The 24913-nt window shown below is 36.9% G+C and overlaps 1 protein-coding gene across 5 annotated transcripts; it reads left to right on the forward strand.

Annotated features, from left to right (window-relative positions):
* The first annotated feature begins 745 nt into the window (after window positions 1-745).
* Window positions 746-23243, forward strand: Smr2 (submaxillary gland androgen regulated protein 2). 5 transcript variants are annotated; one of them, NM_001252679.1, is made up of 5 exons: window positions 746-819; window positions 2368-2434; window positions 3007-3076; window positions 19506-19572; window positions 22709-23243. In NM_001252679.1, the coding sequence occupies exons 4-5, from the start codon at window positions 19519-19521 to the stop codon at window positions 23084-23086; spliced, it is 432 nt and encodes a 143-aa protein (NP_001239608.1). In that variant the 5' UTR covers window positions 746-819; window positions 2368-2434; window positions 3007-3076; window positions 19506-19518; the 3' UTR covers window positions 23087-23243. The 5 variants fall into 5 exon arrangements, with proteins under 5 accessions (NP_001239608.1, NP_001239609.1, NP_067264.2 ...); NM_001252680.1 differs by lacking the exon at window positions 3007-3076; NM_021289.2 differs by lacking the exons at window positions 3007-3076; window positions 19506-19572.
* Window positions 23244-24913: the final 1670 nt, after the last annotated feature.

Here is a 24913-nt window from a genome sequence, read left to right on the forward strand (position 1 = left end):
TTATCCCCTTTTCCAGTTTCCCTCCCTCATGGAAACACCCTATTACATCCTCCTACCCCGTGCCTATATGAGGGTGTTCTTCCACCGACCCACCCACTCACACCTCCCCACCCTTGATTCCCCTATACTGGGGAATCTATCTAGCCTTCATAGGACCAAGGACCTCTACTTCTATTGATGCATGTCAAGGTCATCCTCTGCTACATATCAAGCTGGAGTCATGTGTACTCCTTTATTGATGGGTTATTCCTTTAGAATTCTGGGGGATCTGATTGGTTGATATTATTGGTCTTTCTATGGGGTTGCAAACCCTTTCAACTCTATCAATCCTTTTTCTAACTCCTCTATTGGGGACCCTCTGCTCAGTTCAATGGTAACATTTATGTTTAAAATCACATAGGAAATACCACTAGATTAACACAGAAGGAAAGATGTCACATAAATATTAAAAAACAACTCATCACTTTCCTTCTTAAAATTAAAAAAGGGCACCTCAGGTCCCCCTGTATTTATCTGAAACAAAATCACTTTTTGACTCACTGTACAGCATCCTAAGGAAGCCTCAACCACTTAGTGACTGAGTATATTCAGAAATGAAAAACATGCAGGGACACACTGCCAAATTGGCAAGGATGCTTCCTGTCCATAAAGGATCAGATGAAGTTGCTTTGTCTTCAGACTTTTGTTTCCTTATTGCCAATAAAATAATACAAACCATATAAGAGCTTAGAGTTCTGGTCCTCTGTATTCCACCACTCAAAAATAATTGAACAGACTGCTTCTGACCAGCACATTCACCAGCAAAGAAGCTTCTCCAAGGTAGGTGCCTGGGAATATGAAGCCCTATACTTTTAGATAAAATGTTGCCCAAACGTCAGTGGTAGAAGTTCAGTGAGCTGCTTTTAAGATATTTAAGTTTCATTCTGTGAAAATAAGTAACTACACAAAACAGTGAGTCATAAAATGTATGATCTTTTTAAAACATATAAAAATATTCATGTTGACCATGTAGGCTAGTGAATCCACCAAAGTCTGCAATTCCCTTTTCTTCTTCCTCTACCTTAGAGTTCTTTAACATTCTTAATGATGAGCTGCTCTCAGTTGTATTCTAAAGTGTATATTTACAACTAATTTTGCATGCTTTTAAGGTTCAAATGAAATATAGCTCAGGAAAAAACTAATGTGTGACGCTAGCTCATAATACATACTGAGAAACAGTTCCTAAGATTCTTCAAGGTTTGCATTGTTCAGCTCACACATTTTTTTTTACCTCTAAAGCTCCATTTCTTTAATCACAATGACTCTACATATATAAGAGGAAGTATAAGATATTAGAAAATATAAAGAAGTATTTATTGATATACAATATTGCTGATTCGGTTTTTCAATAGATTTTTTTTGTTTTGTTTGTTTTTGTTTTTGTTTTGTTTTGTTTTGTTTTTTAATAGAGGTGGGCTCTATAAGTTCCCTCTTCCTACTGTTGGGCATCTCATCTAAGGTCGCTCTATTAGATTACTGAGATCCTCTTGCCTCCCTTTTCTCTGGTGCATTCTAGAGCTTACCCTCAACCTCCTATTTTTAAGTTTCGAGTCTGAAGTTTATGTCTCTTGACTTGGGGGAACTGAGTCCATTGTTATTAATATAACAATGTTAAAGAAAAGTGATTGTTGCTTCCTGTTATTTTTGTTGTTAGAGGTGGAATTATGTTAATGTGGCTACCTTCTTTTGGTTTTGTTGAAAGAAAATTATTTTCTTGCTTTTTCTATGGTATAGTTTTCCTTCTTGTGTAGGAGATGTACATTTATTATCCTTTGAAGAGCTGTATTTGTAGAAAGATAATGTGTAAATTTTTTTGTCGTGGAACATCTTGGTTTCTCCATCTATGAAAATGGAGAGTTTGTTGGGCATAGTAGCCTGGGCTGGCATTTTTGTTTTTAGTGTCTGTATGATGTCTGCCCAGGGTCTTCTGACTTTCATAGTTTATCTTCAGAAATCTGATGTAATTCTTTGAGCTCTGCTTTTATATGTTTCCTGACCTTTTTCCCTTAATGCTTTTAATATTCTTTGTTTGTTTTGTGTATTTGGTGATTTGATTATTATGTGATGGGGGAATTTCTAATCTAGTTCAACCAATTTGGAGCTTTGTAGGCCTTATCAAAACTCAAAAATAAAAAGTAGCCCTATCATTTGAGAGTCAAATATTATGAGCTGAACAATGTTATGCCACTAGTAGTGAATCCAACATAAGAATCAGAAAATTATTTTAAGATACATTGCAAAATATACACACTGTGTGTTAGGACATTTTCCAAATAATGCTATTTCATTTAAAAAATAATGCTAACAAGTCATTGTGCTATATTTCAGACTCTAAAAAACGATGAAGGCACTGTATATGGTATTTGTCCTCTGGGTTCTTATAGGATGTTTCCTGGTGAGTATAAATTTTGTCTACCACAAACCTTCATTTTTTTAATTAACTATTATATAACATATTGTAACTTTGTTTATCAGCATTTCCTAATACATACAAGATGCAAATTACTGAAGAAATGCCAATAAAGTGCTATGACTCCCAATTTGAAAATATGTTTTAATTTGTCACAGAGATTGTAATAAATCATTAGGAAAATATCAGATAATATCAATATAGGATTTCCAAAGGGAAACATTAAGATATTCAGCAAAGTCTTCAAGACACCAAAAATAAAAATGGTGTAAAATATTTTCCTACAGTTTATGCCTAGGTAATTAAAAATAAAATTGTGAATAACCTTATATGCAATAACCAACATTTAAAATGGAATACTATGTATCTACTGTCTGTCATGAGTCAATGAACTAATGGGATAGAGAGAGCACTAGTAACATAGATGTGAAGTGACATCATATAGACCATCAATATTATGATTAAACGATATATGACATCAAGGAGGAAAGAGACAAACAGAACTGTGAGGAGCTATGAGGAGTGAATAGGGCATACTTGTATGACCTTTACTACAGAGATGTAAAGAAAGGATGGGGTCAGAAGAAAAGCAAGCACAGGAAGATCCTGGGGATCAAGATCTTTAAAGTGGGTATTATGTTAATTGATATTCATTTTCTGAGGAATGTCTTTGTTCTATATGCACTATAGTTAAAACAGATGCAAAATGGAAGGATCTCTTTAAGTTTTTTTTAAATTATTACTCATTTATTTATCTTTTTACACTCCATATTTTATTCCCACCCCAGGCATCCTCCCACAATTCACATCCCATGCCTCCCCTACAAGCCAAATGACCACTAAACCCCTGGGGCCTCCAGTCTCTTGAGGGTTAGGCCCATCATCTCTGAATGAACACAGACCTGGCATTCCTCTACTGTATGTGTGTTACTTAAGCTGGTGTATGCTGCCTGGTTGGTGGTCCAGTGTTTGTGAGATATCAGGGGTCCAGAATAATTGAGACTTCTGATCTTCCTACAGGATTGCCCTTCTCTTCACCTTCTTTCAACATTCCCTAATTCAACAACAGGGGTCAGCAGCTTCTGTCCATTGGTTGGGTGTAAATATCTGCACCTGACACTTTCAGCTGCATGTTGGGTCTTCTGTAGTGCTAGTATTACTAGGTGCCTTGTTGTGAGCACTCCATGGCCTCAGCAATAGTGTCAGGCCCTGGGGCCTCTCCTCTAGCTAGATGCCACTTTGTGCTTGTTTCTGTCCCTGCAGTTCTTTTTTTCAAGTTTTTATTAGATATATTTTTTATTTATTTTTATTAGATATATTCTTCATTTACATTTCAAATGCTATCCCATTTCCTAATTTCCTCTCTGAAAGTCCCCTATACTCTCCCCCTGCCCTGCTCTCCAACCCACCCACTCCTGCTTCCTGACCATGCCATTCCCCTGTAATGGGGCATACAATCTTCGCAAGAACAAAGGACTTTCCTCACATTAGTGGCTGACAAGGCCATCCTCTGCTACTCATGCAACTAGAGACACAAGCTCTGAAGAGGGTGGGGAACTGGTTAGTTCATATTGTTGTTCCACCTATAGGGTTGTAGATCCCTTTAGCTCCTTGGGAATTTTGTCTAGCTCCTCCATTGGGGGCCCTGTGTTCCAGACAAAAACAATTATGAGTCAGAGTGGTGACTGTGTCATGGCCCTCCTCTACCTCATTTCATGCCCTGTCATTCTGCTGGAGCTGAGCTCTATAAGTTCCCTCTCCATACTGTCGGTCATTCATCTGTGGTAACTCCCTTTGAGTCCTGAGGGTCTCTCACCTCCCTGGTCTCTGGTGCATTCTGGAGGGTCCCTCCAACCTCATATCTCTCAAAGTTGCCTGTGTTCTATTGTTTCTGATGGCCCTGAGGGCTTCAGTCTGTTCCCTCACCCAATACCAAATCATGGTCCCCTCTACATTGCATAAAGCACAAGTCCAATTGGATCAAGGACCTCAACATAAAACCAGATATAATATACTGAATCTAACAGAACAGGAAGTGGTAAAGAGCCTGGAACTCATCAGCACAGGGGGAAATTTCCTAAACAAAACTCCAGTGGCTCATGCTCTAAGATCAAGAATTGGTAAATGGGACCTCATGAAACTAGAAAGTTTGTGTAAGGCAGAGGACATTGTCAATAAGGCAAATCAGCAACCCACAGATAGGGAAAATATCTTACTAAACACACATTTGACAGAGGGCTAATATCCAAAATAAATAAAGAACTCAAGAAGCTAAGCACCAAAGAAAAACAAACAGATAAAAAAATAGGGTATCGACATAAACTGAGATTTCACAACTGAGGGATCTCTAATGACTGAGAAGCTCATAAAGAAATATTCAAAATCCTTAGTGATTAGAGAAATGCAAATCAAAATGACCCTGAGATTCCACCTCACACCAATCAGTTCAGGTTTTGTAAAAACTCATTATAATGATACAAATATAACACAGAAAAGATGAGGCATGGTGAGAGCAGGCAAAACAGAACAAAAACAAACCTCTGGGATGGTGTTGGGTGATTGTACACAGGTTTGGTTATGTACTAAATGAAGTGTGCTAGTTAAATGAAATAACATACAATTGCAGAGTTAAAACAAAAATAAAAGCAACAACAACAACAAATAGAACAAAAAGCAGGCAAGTGCCCTAGTCAACACGTAGAAGTCATCTCTTACATTACACTCTGCATGGCACAGCCTCTTGGGGAACTAAAGGAGGATCTGCAAGTAAATATGAGAGCTCAGACTGAGGTAGAAAACTGAGAGAAATTAAGTTGGTGTCAACATGGAATGTTAAAAGCCTCTACAAAACTGGAGAGGGCAGACCAAAGAAACTTGTCTAAGGATATAAGTCTGGCCATGATAGGCTCCTGGCATCTTCTACCAAAACTCACAAAATTAACCATGAAAAGGCAAGTTTTAGGGTTAGACTATATACTGTGCATGTTTTGTTTTACCTTGATTCCTTCAATAATCCATAACACCTATATTACACAGCATTCATGTTACCATGGGAAAGTTTGCTTAATGTGTGCATGGACCTACAGATGTTAAAAGAAAATTGTACATCATTATAAATGTGACTGCAAAAGGACAAGTTTTTAGGATTAACCTAAACTTTGGAATTGCTGAAGGCAATGAGTCAAATGACAAATTATGTAAAGAACTCAACAAATGAGTGAATAAATAAATGAGTATATTCTTCAAAATATCAGCTCCAGACCAGACTGACTTAGGATCAGCAGCACAGGAACAAGAGCACATACTGTCCCTCTTCTTGACATGGTCCTTTGTGTTCTATAGTCTTCCTAGCTCACTTCAAAGTCTTCACTTTAACTGAAGCAATTCTTCACCTTTTATCTTTCCAAATCACTGCAACTTCCTAAAGCATTTGTTTCTCTCAACACTTTTCAGCTCTGTTTATTTTTAATGCTGAGCCAAAGGAAAAATGTGCTCTGAATAGGACTCATGCATGATTATTATCACACACATAATCTTATGACTCTAGGAGTTGGAAACACATATGACTATCATTTTCCAAAGGGATAAAAATCAGAGATTTCTTTAATCATTCTGGAGGTGCATAATACAACCACAACATTTTTAATACAAAGACCACTTTTCAGCGTCTCTTGGGCCTATATTTGAACCACCTTTTATTGTAACTACTCAGTCTGTATATTCACATGCAATACATCAGGGCCTCCCTGATGCTAGGCTAAACATCTTTCTTTCTTCCTTCCTTTCTTTCTTTCTTTCTTTCTTTCTTTCTTTCTTTCTTTCTTTCCTCTTCTTCTTATTATTTATTTATTATTTATTTATTTATTTAACCTCATATTTTATTCCTCATGACCACCATCCAACATTACCACATGTCATACCTTCTCTTTTTTTATTAGATATTTTCTTCATTTACATTTCAAATGCTATCCCAAAAGTCCCCTATTTCCTCCTCTCAACCCACTCCCCAACCCAGACACTCCCAATTCCTACACCTGGCATTCCCCTGTACTGGAAGATATAATCTTAAGGGCCTCTCCTCCCAATGATGGCCAACTAGGCCATCCTCTGCCACATATGCAGCTAGAGACAGGAGCTCTGGGAGTACTGTTTAGTTTATATTGTTGTTCTACCTATATGGTTGTAGATACCTTCAGCTCCTTGAGTACTTTCTCTACCTCCTACATTAGGGGCCCTGTGTTCCATCCAATAGATGACTCTGACCATCCACTTCTATATTTGGCAGGCACTGGTATAGCCTCACAACAGACAGCTATATCAGGGTCTTGTCAGCAAAACTTTGCTGGCATATGCAATAGTGTCTGGGTTGGTGGCTGTTTATGCTATGGATCCCCAGGTGGGGCAGTCTCTGGATGGTCCTTCCTCCTGTCTCAGCTCCAAATGTTGTCTCTGTAACTCTGTCCATGGGTATTTTTTCCCCATTCTAAGGAGGAACAAAGTATCCAAACTTTGGTCTTTGTTCTTTCTGAGTTTCATGCGTTTTGCAAATAGTATCTTGGGTATTCTAAGTCTCTGGGCTAATATCCAATTATCAGTGAGTACATATCATGTGTGTTCTTTGTGACTGAGTTGTCTCACTCAGGAAGATATCCTCCAGATCCATCCATTTGCCTAGGAATTTCATAAATTCAATGTTTTGAATTGCCGATTAGTACTCCATTGTGTAAATGTACCAAATTTTCTGTATCCATCCCTCTGTTGAGGGACATTTGGGTTCTTTTGAGCTTCTGGCTGCTATGCACATTGTGGAGCATGTGTCTTTATTACATCTTCTGGGTATATGCCCAGGAGGGGTATTGCTGGATCTTCCGGTAAGAATATGTCCAATATTCTGAGGAACCGTGAGGCTGATTTCCAGAGTGGTTGTACCAACTTGCAATCCCACTAACAATGGAGGAGTGGTCCTCTTTCTCCACATCCTTGCCAGAATCTGCTGGCACCTGAATTTTTGATTTTAACCATTCTGATTGGTGTGAGGTGGAATCTCAGGGTTGTTTTGATTTGCATTTCCCTGATGATTAAGGATGCTGAACATTTTTTCAAGTGGTTCTCAGCCATTCGGTAATTCTCAGTTGAGAGTTCTTCATTTAGCTCTGTACCCAATTTTTAATGGGGTTATTTGATTTTCTAGAGTCTAGCTTCTTGAGTTCTTTGTATATATTGGATATTAGTCCCCTATTTGATTAATTACGATTGGTAAAGATCCTTTCACAATCTGTTGGTGGCCTTTTTGTCTTATTGACAGTGTCTTTTGCCTTACAGTAGTTTTTCAATTTTATGAGGTCCCATTTGTTATTCTCCATCTTACAGCACTAACCATTATTGTTCTGTTCAGGAATTTTTCCCCTGTGCTCATATCTTTGAGGTTTTTCCCCACTTTCTCCTCTATAACTTTTAGTGTCTCTGGTTTTATGTGGAGTTCCTTGATCCACTTAAACTTGAGTTTGTACCAGGAGAATCGAATGTATCAACTCCCATTCTTCTACATAACTGCCAGTTGAGCCAGCACCATTTGTTGAACAAGCTGTATTTTTTCATTGGATGGTTTTAGCTCCTTTGTCAAAGATCAAGTGACCATAGTAGTGTGGGTTCATTCCTGGGTTTTCAACTCTATTCCATTGATCTACCTGTCTGTCGCTGTACCAGTACCATGCAGTTTTTATCACAATTTCTCTGTAGTACAGAATGAGGTCAGGCATGGTGATTCCACCAGAGAGGGGATTTTGGGTTTTTTTTTGTTTGTTTGTTTGTTTGTTTTGTTTTTGTTTTTTGTTGTTGTTGTTGTTGTTTTAATTGTTGAGAATAGTTTTTGCTATCCTAGGTTTTTTGTTATTCCAGTTGAATTTGCAAATTACCCTTTCTAATTCCTTGAAGAATTGAGTAGGGGTTTTGATGGGGATAGTATAGAATCTGTAGCTTGCTTTCTGCAAGATAGCCTTTTTCACTATATTAATCCTACCAATCCATGAGCATCGGGGATCTCTCCATCTTCTGAATGAAGTTCTTATCTTACAGATCTTTCACTTCCTTAGTTAAAGTCACACCAAGGTATTTTACATTATTTGTGACTATTGTGAAGGATGTTGTTTCTCTAATTTCTTTTTCATCCTGTTTATCCCTTGTGTAGAAAAAAGCCACTGATTTGTTTGAGTTAACTTATATCCAGCTACTACACTGAAGCTGTTTATCAGGATTAGGAGTTCTCTGGCAGAATTTTGAGGGTCACTTATATATGCTATCATATAATATAGTGATATTTTGACTTCTTCCTTTCAAATTTGTATCCCCTTTATCTCCTTTTGTTGTCAAATTGCTCTGGCTAGCACTTCAAGTACTATATTGAATAGATAGGTAGAAAGTGGGCAGCATTGTCTGGTCCCTGATTTTAATGGGATTGCTTCAAGATTCTCACCATTTAGTTAGATGTTGGCTACTTGTTTACTTCTTTATATTGCTTTCATTATGTTTAGGTATGGGTCTTGAATTCCTGTCCTTTTCATGACTTTTAACATGAATGAGTGTCAGATTTTGTCAAATGCTTTCTCAGCATCTAACTAGATAATCATGTAGTTTTTGTCTTTGAGTTTGTTTATATTCTTGATTACATTGATGAATTTCCATATATTAAACTATCCCTTTATCCCTGGGATGAAACCTACTTGGTCATGATGGGTGATCATTTGGATGTGTTCCTGGATTCAGTTTGCGAAGATTTTATTGAGTATTTTTGCATCGATATTCATAAGGGAAATTGGTTTGAAGTTCTCTTTCTTTGTTGGGTCTTTGTGTGGCTTAGGTATCTGGGTAATTGTGGCTTACTAGAATGGATTGGTTAGAGTATTTTAGTTTCTATTTTGTGGAATAGTTTGAGGAGAATTGGAATCAGGTCTCCTTTGAAGGTGTGATTGAAGTCTGTACTAAACGCATCTGGTCCTGGGTTTTATTTGGTTGGGAAATCATTAATGACTGCTTCTATTTCTTTAGGGGAAATGAGACTATTGTGATCATTAATCTGATCCTTATTTAACTTTGGTACCTGGTGTCTGTCTAGGAAATTTTCCATTTCATTTAGGTTTTCCAGTTTTGTTGTGTATAGCCTTTTGTAGTAGGACCTGATGATGTTTTGGATTTCTTCAGCTTCTTTTTTTTTATTTTCTGATTTTGTTAATTAGTATAATATCCCTGTTCCCTTTAGTTAGTCTATTTAAGGGTTTATCTATCTTCTTGATTTTCTCAAAGAACCAGCTCCTGGTTTGGTTGATTTTTTATATATTTCTTTTTTTCCATTTGGTTGATTTCAGCCCTAAGTTTGATTATTGCTTGCCATCTACTCCTCTTGGGTGAATTTGCTTCATTTTGTTCTAGAGCTTTAAGTGTTCTGTCCAGCTGCTAGTGTGTGCTCTGTCTAGTTTCTTTTTGGCAGTACTCAGAGCTATGAGTTTTCCTCTTAGGACTGCTCTCATTGTGCCGCATAAGTTTGGGTATGTTGTGGCTTCATTTTCATTAAACACTAAAAGTCTTTAATCTTTTTCTTTATTTCTTTCCTGACAAAGTTATCTTTGAGTAGTGCGTTGTTCAAGGTTAATATTGGGTTTCTATTATTTATGTTGTTATTAAAGTTCAGCCTTAGTCCATGGGAATCTGATAAGTGTATGGGATAATTTCAACATTTTTTTGTATCTGTTGAGGCCTGTTTTGTGGCCAATTATATGGTCAATTTTGGAGAAGATACCACGAGGTGCTTAGAAGAAGCTAGATCCTTTTGTTTTAGGAAAAAAGTATTCTGTAGATATCTGTTAAATCCATTTGTTCCATAACTTCTGCTAGTTTCAATGTGTCTCTTTAATGTCTGTTTCCAGGATATGTCCATTGATGAGAGTGGGATGTTGAAGTCTCCCACAATTATTATGTGAGGTGCAATGTGTACTTTGAGCTTTACTAGAGTTTCTTTAATAAATATGGATTCACTTTTATTTGGAGCAAAGATATTCAGAATAGAGAATTCATCTTGGAAGATTTTACATTTGATGTGTATGAAGTGCCCCTCTTTGTTTTTATTTTTGTTAACTTTATGTTAGAGGTCGACTACAGCTTGTTTCTTCAGACTGTTTGCTGGGAAAATTGTTTTGCAGCCTTTTACTATGAAGTAGTGTCTGTCTTTGTGCCTGAGGTAGATTTCCTGTATGCCATAAAATGTTGGGTCCTGCTTACGTAGCTATTCTTTTAGTATATGTCTTTTTATTGGGGAATTGAGTCCATTAATGTTAAGAGAAATTAAAGAAAAGTAATTGTTACTTCCTGTTATTTTTGTTGTTAGAGTTGGGACTCTGTTCTTGCGGCTATCTTCTTTTAGGTTTGTTCAAGAATTACTTTCTTGCTTTTTCTAGGGTGTCATTTCCCTCCTTGGGTTGGAGTTTTCCCTTTATTATCCTTTGAACAGCTAGATTCATGGAAAGATATTGTGTGAATTTGGTTTTCTCATGGAATACTTTGGTTTCTCCATCTATGGTAATTGAGATTTTTGCTGGGAATAATAACCTCTGCTGGCATTTGTGTTCTCTTAGTGTCCTTATAACATCTGTCCAGGATCACAGCCACCACTCAACAGTACCACATCCTATACATCCTCTTAACTTCCCGGTCCTGATGTTGATGTCCCCATCTCTTACCCCTCCTAACTCTAAATTCCCTGGGCCTCCAGTCTCTTGAGGGTTATGTGTAACACCCCTGAATGAATACACCTGAAATTGTTCTATTGTATGTGTGTTGGGGAACCTCATATCAACTGGCATATGCTGGCTGTTTGGTGATCCAGTGTTTAATAGATCTCAGGGGTCCAGATTAATTGATAATGCTGGTCCTCCTACAGGACTTTTACTTCAAGGACTTTCACCAAGTTTATTTTGTTGGAAAATAAATTACCACAAAATAGGACTGTTGACCCTTTTTGTCATAACATAGTCTACACTTGGCATAAACATGTCCTTTTCTCAAGTAACTCAAGAGGCAGAACAGGAACCTGGAAGGCAGTTCTATCCTCATCCCAAGGACATCCTTTTCACAATTCATAAAATTCCATTCTGTATCATAGTGATGTGTGGCCCAAATTTGGTTTATTAGTGTTTAATGAAAAAGAAGTAACAAGCTTCTGAGTGGGATTTCAAATTCTAATTCGATGGATTTACTTTGACCTCACATTAGTCTCCCCAAACCAAGACCCATAATCCGCTTAGGCATACTGGAATATGTGTACTCAGTATCATGGTTTTTTGTTTGTTTGTTTGTTTGTTTTGTTTTGTTTTGTTTTATTTTTTTAATTTCTATTGATTCCCTAGCGGTTTCCCAGAAAGATTTTTTTTTTAAAGAAATATAACGAGAAATTTTCAGAAGCACAAGTAGAATTGGAAAATGTAGTAAGCACAGGAACCCATGCTCAAAAGACAAATACCATGTATTCTCTCTCTCTTACTGGACTGTAACATCAATGAGTATATCAAATTCAGAATAATTATGCGCAAGGGCCAAGGCAGCAGATAGAGGCATTAAGAAGCATCCCTGGTTTTTAAAGATCATGAGCCAGAGGCCACTCTGATCTTATGTAGGCTAACTTCCATATGCTTCTCTCCAGTACAAGAATCTTTATTATAACTTTTGTCTGCAACATTAAATCTCTAACTTTGTCTGCTTCTAGTGTTAGAGAATTTTTTAAAAGCCCATACCTGATAACCCCAGGCAAGCCCATGTCTTGGAAGAGCAGGTCTCTTAGAAGCCATCTACAATTACACCTTGTTAATAAAGTGTATATGCTAACAACTCTCTCTGAAATATCTAATTTAAAATTGTTTATTTCCTTCTATCCATAGTCTGGTGAGTGTCACAGAGCACCCAGAGGACAACATGGTCCTAGAAGAACATTAGCTCCTTCAACTCACCATCGTCATTATCATCTTTATCCTCTGCCAGATCCCAATCATGTACAATTTGGTGTACCACCCTTTTTACCCACTAGTTCAGGATTTTGTAAACCACATTCTTTATCCCTTTATGCTCCTCCCTTTGAAATAGTAATACAACCTTCAAGTATTATAGTTACTATTCCTGGTCTTATTTTAACTCTAAGTTCAGATCCTAGCCCTCAAAGAAATTGTCCTGCCCGAACTCCTCCCAGAGTAAAAGCAAATATAATACCAGGGCCAATAACTGCACAACTACTGCCAAAGCTCAAAATTCCACTGATAATTTTGGATGATAGTAGAAAATAATGAATTCCTTTTGGCAGTCAAGACAGCATAAACAAAAGCACTGTGGAATTTGGGGTGAAATAATCTTCAAAGGTTTAAGAAACATCCTTTACCAAGCATTATACAAAATGAAAATAAAGAGATGAGCAGCATTATAAAGCATCTCCTGTTGTCCTCATTGTGACTACCCTATTGACTACTGTGCTATTTGCATAAATTTAATCCTTCCAGAAAGCTAACCTTATTCCAGAAGTCATAGTATTCTTAGGGGAAATATAACTGCAATATACAATCATGAAAACAGATGAAAAGACAGTAATAGTACAACCTCCAAGATCTATAATTAAAATGTCTTCTTGAGTGTCAGCCATCAAATAATTATTAATCACAGAACATGGGGGTATATATTAAAAGTATGCCTCCACACAGCATGTTCCTAAAATTATTGAGTAGGATGTCATCATTATATTTAACACAAGAAGTATTCTACATACATGGATTCAACCAAATTTGCAAGAAAAAGACTTAAAAATATGTTGCATGTGTACAGAGCGTATTCTATTTTACCATAATACCTTCAATAATCCACATCAGCTATATTACACAGCATTCAAATTAGCATGAGAATTATCCACAAGTCAAAAGTTGTTTGTGTTGAACAATCTATAAAAGTTAAAAGAAAATTATACATCATTTTGGATGTAGCACTTGAATATGGACAGTTCTTGGCATGCACATCTGTTCTAGTAACACACCTTCACAGTTACCAAGGCACTATAGTGTTTATAACCAAACTTCCATATGAAACTTTAATTGTAAGAAGAAGCATATCCTAAGAAAATCAAAATGAGATGGGGCACATATTGCAATAGAATTGACTTTTGTTTTGTTCTGTTTCTATTCTCTCTCTAAAGATTATTCTCACTGCTGAAGAGAAAATTAAACTATCTAAATCCATACCTCATGAAAATCTAAAAGCTATGGGGAAGAAAGTGCCATGAAAGGGTCTGGGAACTCAGAACACTAACTATTACATGCTTCCTGTTCTCTTAGAAACCCAAACCCTTGTCCTTCACTTTTAGGATCATTTTGTAGATACCCTACAGATCTCCTTTTCTCTTTTGCCTCCTCTTCTCCTAACCACACAAGGAACCAGCATTGCATGTCACCCACTCACAATATTGAAGCCACTTCTGCTACAACAACTATGTTTGCCATCACAACCAATTCTGCTGCTTCTGTCAACAAATGTGGAGATGCCAATGCCATCACTCCTCCTAGCAGCATCCAGCCTGATAATTTCACAAATGCTGTGGCAGATGAGACTATCTCAACTACCAAAGATGACAATGCTCCAACTGAGGCAGAAGGCAATACCAAATATGCTTCAGATAACATCACTCCAAATTCTACAGACAGTACTCCAACTGGTAGAAGTAACATTATTGCAACTGCTAAACAAGTTACCTTCCACAATGCAACAGGGAGAGATTTCACACTTTCTGTGGGTGGCAACACTACAGGGTAGGTTTCTCTACAAGCTAAGATGGTCAGAATATCAATATCCAAGCAGACAGGACAAATTTTAGTTTTAAAAAAAACTTCCATATCTATATTTGGCAGAGCCTCTCCAGACATAGTTGTATTAGGCTCTTGTCAGCAAGTACATCTTGGTTTCAAATATAGTGTCTGGCATTACTGTCTGTACATGGGATGGATCCCTAGGTGAGGCTACCTCTGGATGGCCTGTCCTTCAGACTCTACTCGACCCTTTGTTCCTGTATGTCCTTTACACAGGAGCAATATTGAATTAAAAATTTGGAGATGAGTGGGTGACATCTTCCCTCAAACAGGGACATTGCATAACTTCCTGGTATGGTTTCTACAGGTTCTCCCTGCCTTTCAGATAATTTCTCCCTGCCCTTTGTTGGGCATTTCAGATAATTTCATACTCTTTGGGTCCTAGGAGCTTCTTGCTTTCTTGGTATTGGGGACTTTCTGGTGGCTACCTCCAGTAAAGTGGCTGGATATAAAATTAACTCAAACAAATCAGTAGCCTTCCTCAACTCAAAGGATAAACTGGCTGAGAAAGAAATTAGGGAAATGACACCCTTCACAGCATTCACAAACAATATGAAATATCTTAGTGTGACTCTAACCAAAAAAGTGACAAGTTCTGTGACATGAACTTCAAATCTCTAAAGAAAGTAAAATGAAATGCACAAATGAAAAGAGTTTCCATTTCAAAATAACTCCTGTTAAGCCAAAAGTTATCTTTAAAGTCTTCTGTTGCTCAGACTCAACAAGGACAAATATATGGCATTATCCCCTCATCAGTTCAAATGTCAAAAAGGTAAAATAGGCCTAACATTTAAGAGTCAAAGGTTATGAGCTGAACAGTATTATGCCACTAATACTGACTCCAAGATATGAATCACAAAATTATTTTAAGACACACTTTACTACATATACACCAGGTTTAAGAACATATTAAAGTAATTACAAGTAATACCATTTAAAAAAAATAATAATCCTAAGCAGCCATTGTACTCTATCAGGGGCTACCTAAGATGTATTTGGATCTGGCCTCTGGGTTTTTATAGGATGCTTCCTGATGAGTATCAGTTGTCCCTACAAGAAACCTTCATCATCTCTTATTAACTGTTACTTCAGAGTATATAACTTTATTTTTCTGAATTTCCTAATATAAACAAGCTGCAAATTACTGAGGAAATGCAAATCACATACTTTAATTCCCACTTTGAAAACCTATTTTAATTTAGTAGTTATAAATATTGCAATAAAGCATGATAATAACAGATATACCCAAGCAATTTTGCAACTGGGCTGACAGGTGTTCCATTTTAAGTGTTGATCAGTGCATGCAAGTTCATTCAGAATTTTATTAATTATCTAGGAATAATGTGTGGAAAATAATTCACATTATTTTATTTTGGATGGAACTTAATAATAAGCTGGACATTTTTGTGTTTCCCCTTGGACATCCTGATATTGATCTGAATATAATGCAGCTGCAATATTTCTTGGGTATATCTGTCAGGCCCATGAGCAAATGAGAAGTTTTCAGAACTCATCAATAACTGTACAGGCTACATGGGTTAGACAGGGAGTTCATTCCTACCTACTGCGACCTCTGGTAAAGTAAGATAAGAGCCAACTGCTGGTAAATATGGGGGATCAGGATGAAGTAGAAAATGGAGAGAAAGAAGCTGTATATCATCATAGAACATTATAAATCTCTCTCAAACCAGAGAGAGCTGACTAAAGACATGTGACAGGATTACAAGTGACTTAGAACAAGTCTGGCCATAAATTACACATGTCATCTTCTACCACTGTTCATGAAATTGACCTTGATAGGACAAGTTTTTAAGGTTATGATAAACTTTCAAATTGCTGAAAGCAATGTGTCAGATGACAAATTAAGAAAAGAACACAACAGATAAGTTAATGATTTGGCACAGACTATTTTGACTTACAATCAGTAGCACAGGAAAAAGAGCACATGTTGACATGGTCCTTTCTGTTCTATAGTCTTCCCAGAACCTGCCAACCACACTTAATGCAATAAATACTCAAATCCCTTAAATTGTCTTGCAAAGTGAATGTAGCATATACATATCTTCTTTTTATTTCTTTTTTCTTTGATATCTTCTTAATTTACATTTCAAATTTTATCCCTTTCTAGGTTTACACCCCCAATGGAGACCCCCTATCCCATCTTCCCTTCTCCTGCTTCTATGAGGGTGTTCCTCCCCTCCTATTCACCCATATACTCCCACCTCCCCACCCTCAATTTCCCTACAGTGGGACATCTAATGAGCCTTTCATAGGACCAAGGACCTCTCCTCCCATTGATGCATGAAAAGGCCATCATCTGTTGCATATACAGATGGAGCCATGTGTACTCTTTTGTAATTTACTTAGTCCCTGGGAGCTCTGGAGAGACTGGTTGGTTGATTTGTTTTTCCTGTGGTGTTGTAATCCCCTTCAACTCCTTCAGTCCTTTCTCTAACTTCTCTAGTGCGGATCCAGTGCTCAGTCTAATGGTTTGCTGCAAGCATCCATCTCTGTTTTTGTAAGGCTCTGGCATGGCCTCTCATGAGACAGCTATATCAGGCTCCTTTCACCATGCACTTCTTGACATCCACAATAGTGTCTGGGTTTGGTGACCTTATATGGGATGGATCCCCAGATGATGCATTCTCTAGATGGCCTTTCCTTCAATCTCTGATCTGTATTTTATCTCCATATTTACTCCTATATTTTGTTGTCCTTCTAAGAAGGACCAAAGCACCCACACTTTGGTCTTCCTTCTTCTCGAGAGTCATGTGGTCTGTGAATTGTATCTTGGATATTTGGAGCTTTTGGGCTAATATCCACTTACCATTGAGTGCATAGCTTGTGTGTTCTTTGCTGATTGGGTTACCTCACTCAGGATGATATTTTCTACTTCTGTCCATTTGCCTAAAAATTTCATGAACTCATTATTTTTAAGAGCTGAGTAGTACTCCATTGTATCAATGTGCCACATTTTCTATATCCATATCTCTGCTGAAAGACATCTTACAAATATGGCTGCGATGAACATAGTGGAGCTTCTCTCCTTATTACATGTTGGAGCACCTTCTGGGTATTGGCCCACTACTGGTATACCTGGGTCCTCAGGTAGTACTATGTCCAATTTTATGAGGACCAATCAACCTGATTTCCTTATCTTCTAAGAAACATTTCAAATTCTTAGTAGACCACACAAAACGTTAAGTTTGATTTTTCACAATTATAATCACCTCATTTTCACACATCTCTTAACTCTTGCCAGAGCTTCCCAAATTCCCTTCTTTGGTCTTCTTGTATCATTACTGTGACAATAATTACCCACAAAAAAGTGTAGCATAAATTGTATTACATTTTGAAAATTTATGCATGCAACAGAAAAGTATTCATGTTGATCACCTAGAATAGTAAGTGATTCCACCAAAGTCAGTCATTCCCTATTCTCCCTCCTGTAACTTACGGTTCTTTAAAATTCTTAAAGGAACTCACACAATATGTACTCACTGATAAGTGGATATTAGCCCAAAACCTAGGATACCCAAGATATAAGATACAATTTCCTAAACACATGAAACTCAAGAAAAATGAAGACTGAAGTGTGGACACTATGCCCCTCCTTAGAAATGGGAACAAAACACCCTTGGAAGGAGTTACAGAGACAAAGTTTGGAGCTGAGATGAAAGGATGGACCATGTAGAGACTGCCTTATCCAGGGATCCACCCCATAATCAGCATCCAAACGCTGACACCATTGCATACACTAGCAAGATTTTATCGAAAGGACCCAGATGTAGCTGTCTCTTGTGAGACTATGCCGGAGCCTAGCAAACACAGAAGTGGATGTTCACAGTCAGCTAATGGATGGATCACAGGGCTCCCAATGGAGGAGCTAGAGAAAGTACCCAAGGAGCTAAAGGGATCTGCAACCCTATAGGTGGATCAACATTATGAACTAACCAGTACCCCAGAGCTCTTGACTCGAGCTGCATATGTATCAAAAGATGGCCTAGTCGGCCATCACTGGAAAGAGATACCCATTGGACACACAAACTTTATATGCCCCAGAACAGGGGAACGCCAGGGCCAAAAAGGGGGAGTGGGCGGGTAGGGGAGTGGGGGTGGGTGGGTATGGGGGACTTTTGGTATAGCATTGGAAATGTAAATGAGCTAAATACCTAATAAAAAATGGAAAGAAAAAAAAAACAAATGCAAAAAAAAAAAAAACTAAAAAAAAAAAAAATTCTTAATGATGGACTACTGGCAGATGTATTCTGAAAGAGAATTATTCTAAATTATATATTTACAACTAATTTTGCTTGTTTTTTAAGCTTCATGTGAAATATAGTTTAATAAAAAACGAAATGTGACATGTGTTCAAGAAAACTAGTGAAAAACTTTTCCTATGATTTTTACAAGGTTTGTAGTGTTTACCTCCCATATGGAAGCTATCAACAGGGTTGACTAGAGGAGCTGACACATCACTGTGTGCGGTGGTATAAAAGAAGAATTCAGACCATGTGGCTCAAGAAATTTATCACAATTCTTGAGACACCTTAGAAGGAAACAGACCTAAATTACCCTGTTTGTTAATGTCCTAGTTACAATGGAACTCAGTTGCATAACAGAAAGCAGATTTGAGAAGTTTCGCTGTACACACAATGACTCAGTACTAAACTAGTCTATGTTTGAAGTCATGCCTTCATCTTTTCCTCTGTTCAATAGGAAGATCTCTCCTTTATTCTTTGTCATGAGAAAATATATGTGATCAAGTTAAAGTGCTATCATTTCAAATGTGAGTTTACAGAAACTTGATGCCACAGAACTGCAATTGTAAAATAAAACAAAATGCAAAAGTGAAAATGTCCATTTCAAAACAATTATTCTTAAGCCAAAGCTTTCTCTATTACATCCTCTGTTACTCAGACTCTTAAAGGACAAATATGTAGCACTTTTCCTTCATCTGCTCACCAGTAAAAAATTAAAATTAGCCCCATTGTTTAAGAATCAAAAGTTATGAAATAACAATATAATGTTACTAATACTGAGTTCAAGATAAAATTCAGAAAGTTATTTTAAAATACATGTAACAACATATATGCCATATCTTGGGACATGTTCCAAATAATGTCATTTCATTTTCAGAAATAATGCTAACCAGCCATTGTGTTCACTTTCAGAGGCTACTGAAAGATGAAGCCACTGTGTTTGGTCTTTGGCCTCTGTGTTCTTATAGGATGCTTCCTTGTGAGTATCAACTTATACACCAAAAACTTTCATTTTCTCTTAATAACTTTTATGTCAGACTTTTAAAATTTATATATCTGAATTTCCTAATATACACAAGATGATAATTACTGATTAATTGCCAATCAAGTGATTTAATTTCCAAATTGTAAATCTGTTTTCATTTAATAGTCACAAAGATTATAGTAAATTATTAGAATATATATATATATTAACAAGAAAATTCTGAATGGCCTTGCATGTAGATCAACATTTAAAATTTAACATCTTTTCTCTAATATCTGTTATGAGCCATTGAACTAATATAATAGAGAGAGAGCACTAGTAACATAGATGTGTCTTGAAATATTCTAGTTCATCAATAATATGAGTAACAGTTATATAGTGTATAGGAGTAAAGAGACAAAACTTTGAGGGGCCATAAGGAGTGAGCAGGCAATACGTTCCTGACATTTACTACAGAAATGCAATGAGAGAACCAGGTTAGAGAAAAGGAGGCAGTATGAAAATCCTGGAGTGCAAGATCTTTAAAGTAGGTATAATGTTATTTTATGTTCTTTTTCAAAGGAATGTCTTCAATCTCTAGGCACTGTAGTTAAGAGGAAAGAAAAAATAGAAGGCTTAGTTCAGGTTCTTTTAAAAGCAATTATAATGATACAAATAAAAATTAGGAAAGATGAGAGATGCTGAGAGCAGGCAAAACAGAATTGAGGAGCAGGTGCATACCTCTGAGATGGTGTTGGGTGATTGGAGATAAGTGGAATTGATTTCTAAGTGAAGTGTGCTAGTTACATAAAGTGACATGCAGTTACACCATCAAAAAAAAGTCAAGAACCAAGGAAACAAGAAAGAAGTCATTCTCTTAATTCATAAGTTACTTTACATGCTACATGATCTAGGACAGGGGAGCTCATTCCTACCTATTGCAACCTCTTTGTGAAGTAAGAAGGGAGCCATCTGTAGATAAATATGGGAGCTCAGCATGAGGTAGAAAACTGAGAGAAAGAAAGGTGGTATCAACTTGGATCATTATAAACATCTACAAAATTGGACAGGGCAGACCAAAGAAACATGAGAGGATTACAAGACTAGAGCCTAAACACATAAAAGTCTGGCCATAAATGGCCCATAGCATATTTTACCAATACTCACAAAATTCACCTTGAAGGGACAAGATTTTAGGGCTAACCTAAACTATGGAGTTGCTGATGGCAATGTGTCAGATAACAAATTAGGGAAAGAACTCAAGAAATAAGTGAATGAATTGGTATTATCTCCAAAATATCAGCTCCAGACCAGCTTGACTTAGGATCAGCAGCACAAGAAAAAGAGCACATACTGTCCCTCTGGTTGACATGGTCCCTTTTGTTCCCTAGACTTCCTCCCTCATTTCAAAGACTTCCCTGCCACTGAAGCAATTCTTAACCTTTTATCTATCCAAAGTACTCCAACTTTCTAATGCATTGGTTTCCCTCAACACGTTTTAGCTGTGTTTATTGTTAATGTTGAAGCTTAGGAAAAATCACTAAACTGGGGGTTAGCATAGCAAGTGAACCCTGAGGGTTCACCAAGTGATGTACTAATGCAAGCACTGCCTAGATGTCTAGACAACATTAAATCACTCTCAAGAAATGTGCTTAGAAAAAGGGCTCAGGCATGAATATCATTATCACACAACAAAACTTATGGCTCCAGGATATGGAAGTACTTACGACTGTCATCATTCAAAGAACCAAAAATCTCAGAGTTTTATTTAGTCATGCAGATGGTACAGGGTACCACCAGAGCATTTACAGTACAGAGACTACTAATCTGCCTCTCTTTGGCCTATATTTGAAACATCCGGTATTGTAACTACTCAGTCTATATAGGCACATAAAACACATCTGGATCTCCCTGATGCTAGGCTAAACATTCCTTCAAGTACAAACTCTGTAACATATTTTGAAACTAATTGGAATTAAAATCCCCCCAAAAATTATAAGATCTTTAGTGACAGAGACATTTCTCAATATTTATGGCACCTACTTCCATTTGTGATTCATTTCAGTGATTACAAGTACAAAGCTGCAGCTTGTTTGTTCATAACATTTTCTTTACATTCAATGCCATGTAAGCTTTCACTGAGAATCTGTATGCTAAGAAGAAAGGGGAAACATTTCCTCTGAGTGTTTTGAGGACTTTTACTTAAAAACATATAACAGTTCTCTGTTGAGGCAAAATAAATTATCACAAGATAGGACTGACCGTAGGGAGACTGTTTGTCAGAGCATAGTCTACACTCGGCATAAACATGTCCTTTACTCAAGTGACTCAAGAGGCAAAAGAGGAACCTGGAAGGCAGTTCCATCCTCATCCCAAGGCCATCCTTTCACACTTCATAAAATTCCATCCTGTATCATAGTGATAAGTGGCCCCAGTGTTGTTTATTAATATTTAATTAACATGAAGTAACAAGCTTCTGCAAGGGATTTTCAATTTCCAATTGGTGGATATTTGTTGACCTTACACTACTCTCCTCCAACTCAGATCCATGATCCCCTTACCCATACTGGACTAATTGTACTCAGAGTTATTCCTTTTTATTTCTATTGAACCCGCACTAGTTTTCCCTTCAAGTTGTTTTTTTTTTTTTGATATAATATGAAAATTATCAGAAACATAGGTGGAAATAGAAAGTGTACTAAGCATAGTGACCTATCCTGAGTAGTCAAATACCATGTATTCTCTCTCACTTCCTAGATTGTAATGAAAATTAGTATATCAAGGTCTGGATAATTATGAGTAAAAACAAAGACCAATATGAGTAAAAACCAAATATGAGTAAATATGAGTAAAAATGACCAAGTCAATCTGATCTCAGATACTGAAAGGTCATATGCCTGTCTCCAGTACAAGGAACTTTATTACAAGTCAAAAGACCTTTTTCTGCAACATAAAATCTCTAAATTCTTATACTTCCAGTGTTACAGAATCTTTTAAAGAAACATAGCTGATACACTCAGGCCAGCATATTTCATGGGAAAGTAGGACTTTTAGATGCCATCTAAAATTACCCTCTGTACAAAAAGTGTATATGTTAATAATTCTCCGTGAAATATCTAATTTGAAGCTGTTTATTTTCCTTCTCCCACAGTCTAGTGAGTGCCAAAGAGGCTTCAGAGGACAGCATGATCCTACAAGACCACTATCTCCTTCAAATCCTTCTTCTCATTTTTATCCTCAGCCTGATCCCAATCGTGTACAGATTTCTCAACCAGACAATATCCCCATTTTCATGTTTGAACAACCACATTCTCTTAATATTTGTGTTCCTCCTCCTCCTTTATACCTTGGAGAAGAATTTGAAAAACTACCTCCTAATACTCATATTCCTTATATACTAATACGTCCAGATATTGAACCTCCAAGCAAATATATTCAACCAGTTCCCAGAAAAAAATCAAATGCAACACCAGCTGCCAATAACTTTATAACTACTGCTACTGCCCCCAATTCTACTGATAGCTTTTGAAGGTGGTGGCAAATAAAATTATCCTTTTGGCAGTCAGAATAATATAAACCAAACCTCTGTAGAATTTTGTGAGAAATAATCTTTAAAGTCTTAAGAAACAACCTTTACCCTACCATTATAGAAAGTGAAAATAAAGAGCTGAGCAGCATAATAAAGCATCCACTGTTGTCCTCATTTTGATTACCATATCACCTACTGTACTATTTGTATGAAATGGATTCTTCCAGAAACCTAACCTTGTTCCAGAAGACAAATGGTCATTAGGAAAAATACAACTGTAATATATACTCATGAAAAGAGTGGAAAGATAATAATATATCCCCTTGAGTGGCACCCATCAAATAACTAGTACTCACAGAAGAGGGTGGTCTATATCCACACACCACTTCCTGAAAATTAATGAGTAGGATGTCATCATTATATTTGAACGAACAAGTACTCTACTTTCATGGATTCAAACAAGTCTACATGAAAAAGAGCCAAAAAAATATATTGCATGCACACAGAGCATAGTTTATTGTACCATGACACCTTCAATATCAGCTACATGACACAGAATTCATATTATCATGGGAATTATCACCAATCCAAACTTTGCTTAATGTGTGTAATAACCTATAAAAATAAAAAATATATACAACATTTTAAATGTAGTTCTTAACTATATACAATTCATAGCGTGTAAAAATGCTAGAAAGAGACCACCAAAGTTACTGAGGGAATATTGTGCTTAAAACCAAACTTTCATATAAAATTTTAATTCTAAAGAAGTATATTCCAAGATAATCAAAATGAAATGAGGCATATATTGGAATATAACTGACTTTTATTTTATACTGTTTATATTCTCTCTCTCTTAGGACTATAGTCATTTCTTTTTGTTTTGTTTTGTTTTGTTTCCAAAAAGGGATTCTATGTGTATCCCTGACTGTCCTGGAACTCACTCTGTAGATCAGGCTGGCCTCAAACTCAGAAATCTGCCTGAATCTGCCTCCCAAGCACTGTGATTAAAGACCTGTGCCACCACTGCCTGGGTATGCTCATTTTTTAAGGGAAAATTAAACTATCCAAATCCATACCTCATAAAACTCTAAATGTTTTGGGGAAACAAATGAATCTGAAAGGGTTAGGGAACTCTGAACATTCTTTATTATTGTTATTATTATTATTATTATTATTATTATTATTAGGTATTTTTCTTCATTTACATTTCCAATGCTATCCCAAAAGTCCCCCATACATTCTTTGCATGAGTCACTACCAGCTTCCTGTTCTCTTCAAAACACAAACCCTTGTCCTTCACACTTGGGCTCTTGTTTTAGATACCCTTCAGCCCTCCTTTTGTCTTCAACCTCCTTTTCTAACCACCCAAGGAACAAGCAGTGCAAGCCTCTATCTGACAATGTGTAAACTATTCCTTAAATACCATACAGCCCTCCTTTTCTCTTCTGCTCCTCTTCTAACCACCCAAGGAACAAGCACTGCAAGCCGCCATTTTACAATGTGGAAGATGCCATCAAAAGCACATCCACTGCTTCTTTCAGCAAATGCACTGATGCTGTCACTCCTACTTGCAGCCTCCAGCCTGATATTTCCACAAATTATGTGGCAGCTGAGACTATCAAAATTACCAAAGATGACACTGCTTCAACTAAGCTAGGGAAATGGAGCTAGAGAAAGCACCCAAGGATCTAAAAGGGTCTGCAGCCCTATAGGAGGAACAACAATATGAACTAACCAGTACCTCCAGAGCTCAATTCTCTAGCTGCATATTTAACAGAGGATGGCCTCGTCGTCCAACAATGGGAGGAGAGTCCCTTGGTTTTG

Source organism: Mus musculus, chromosome 5 (genome assembly GCF_000001635.26).
Source record: "Mus musculus strain C57BL/6J chromosome 5, GRCm38.p6 C57BL/6J".
Classification (NCBI taxonomy): Eukaryota; Metazoa; Chordata; class Mammalia; order Rodentia; family Muridae; genus Mus; species Mus musculus.

Coding starts and splice junctions, on each gene's coding strand:
- Smr2 (XM_030254268.1), top strand. CDS start 2,381: ATGAAGGCACTGTATATGGTATTTGTCCTCTGGGTTCTTATAGGATGT. Junction 2,435..12,372: donor TTCTTATAGGATGTTTCCTG/GTGAGTATAAAT, acceptor TTCTATCCATAG/TCTGGTGAGTGTCACAGAGC.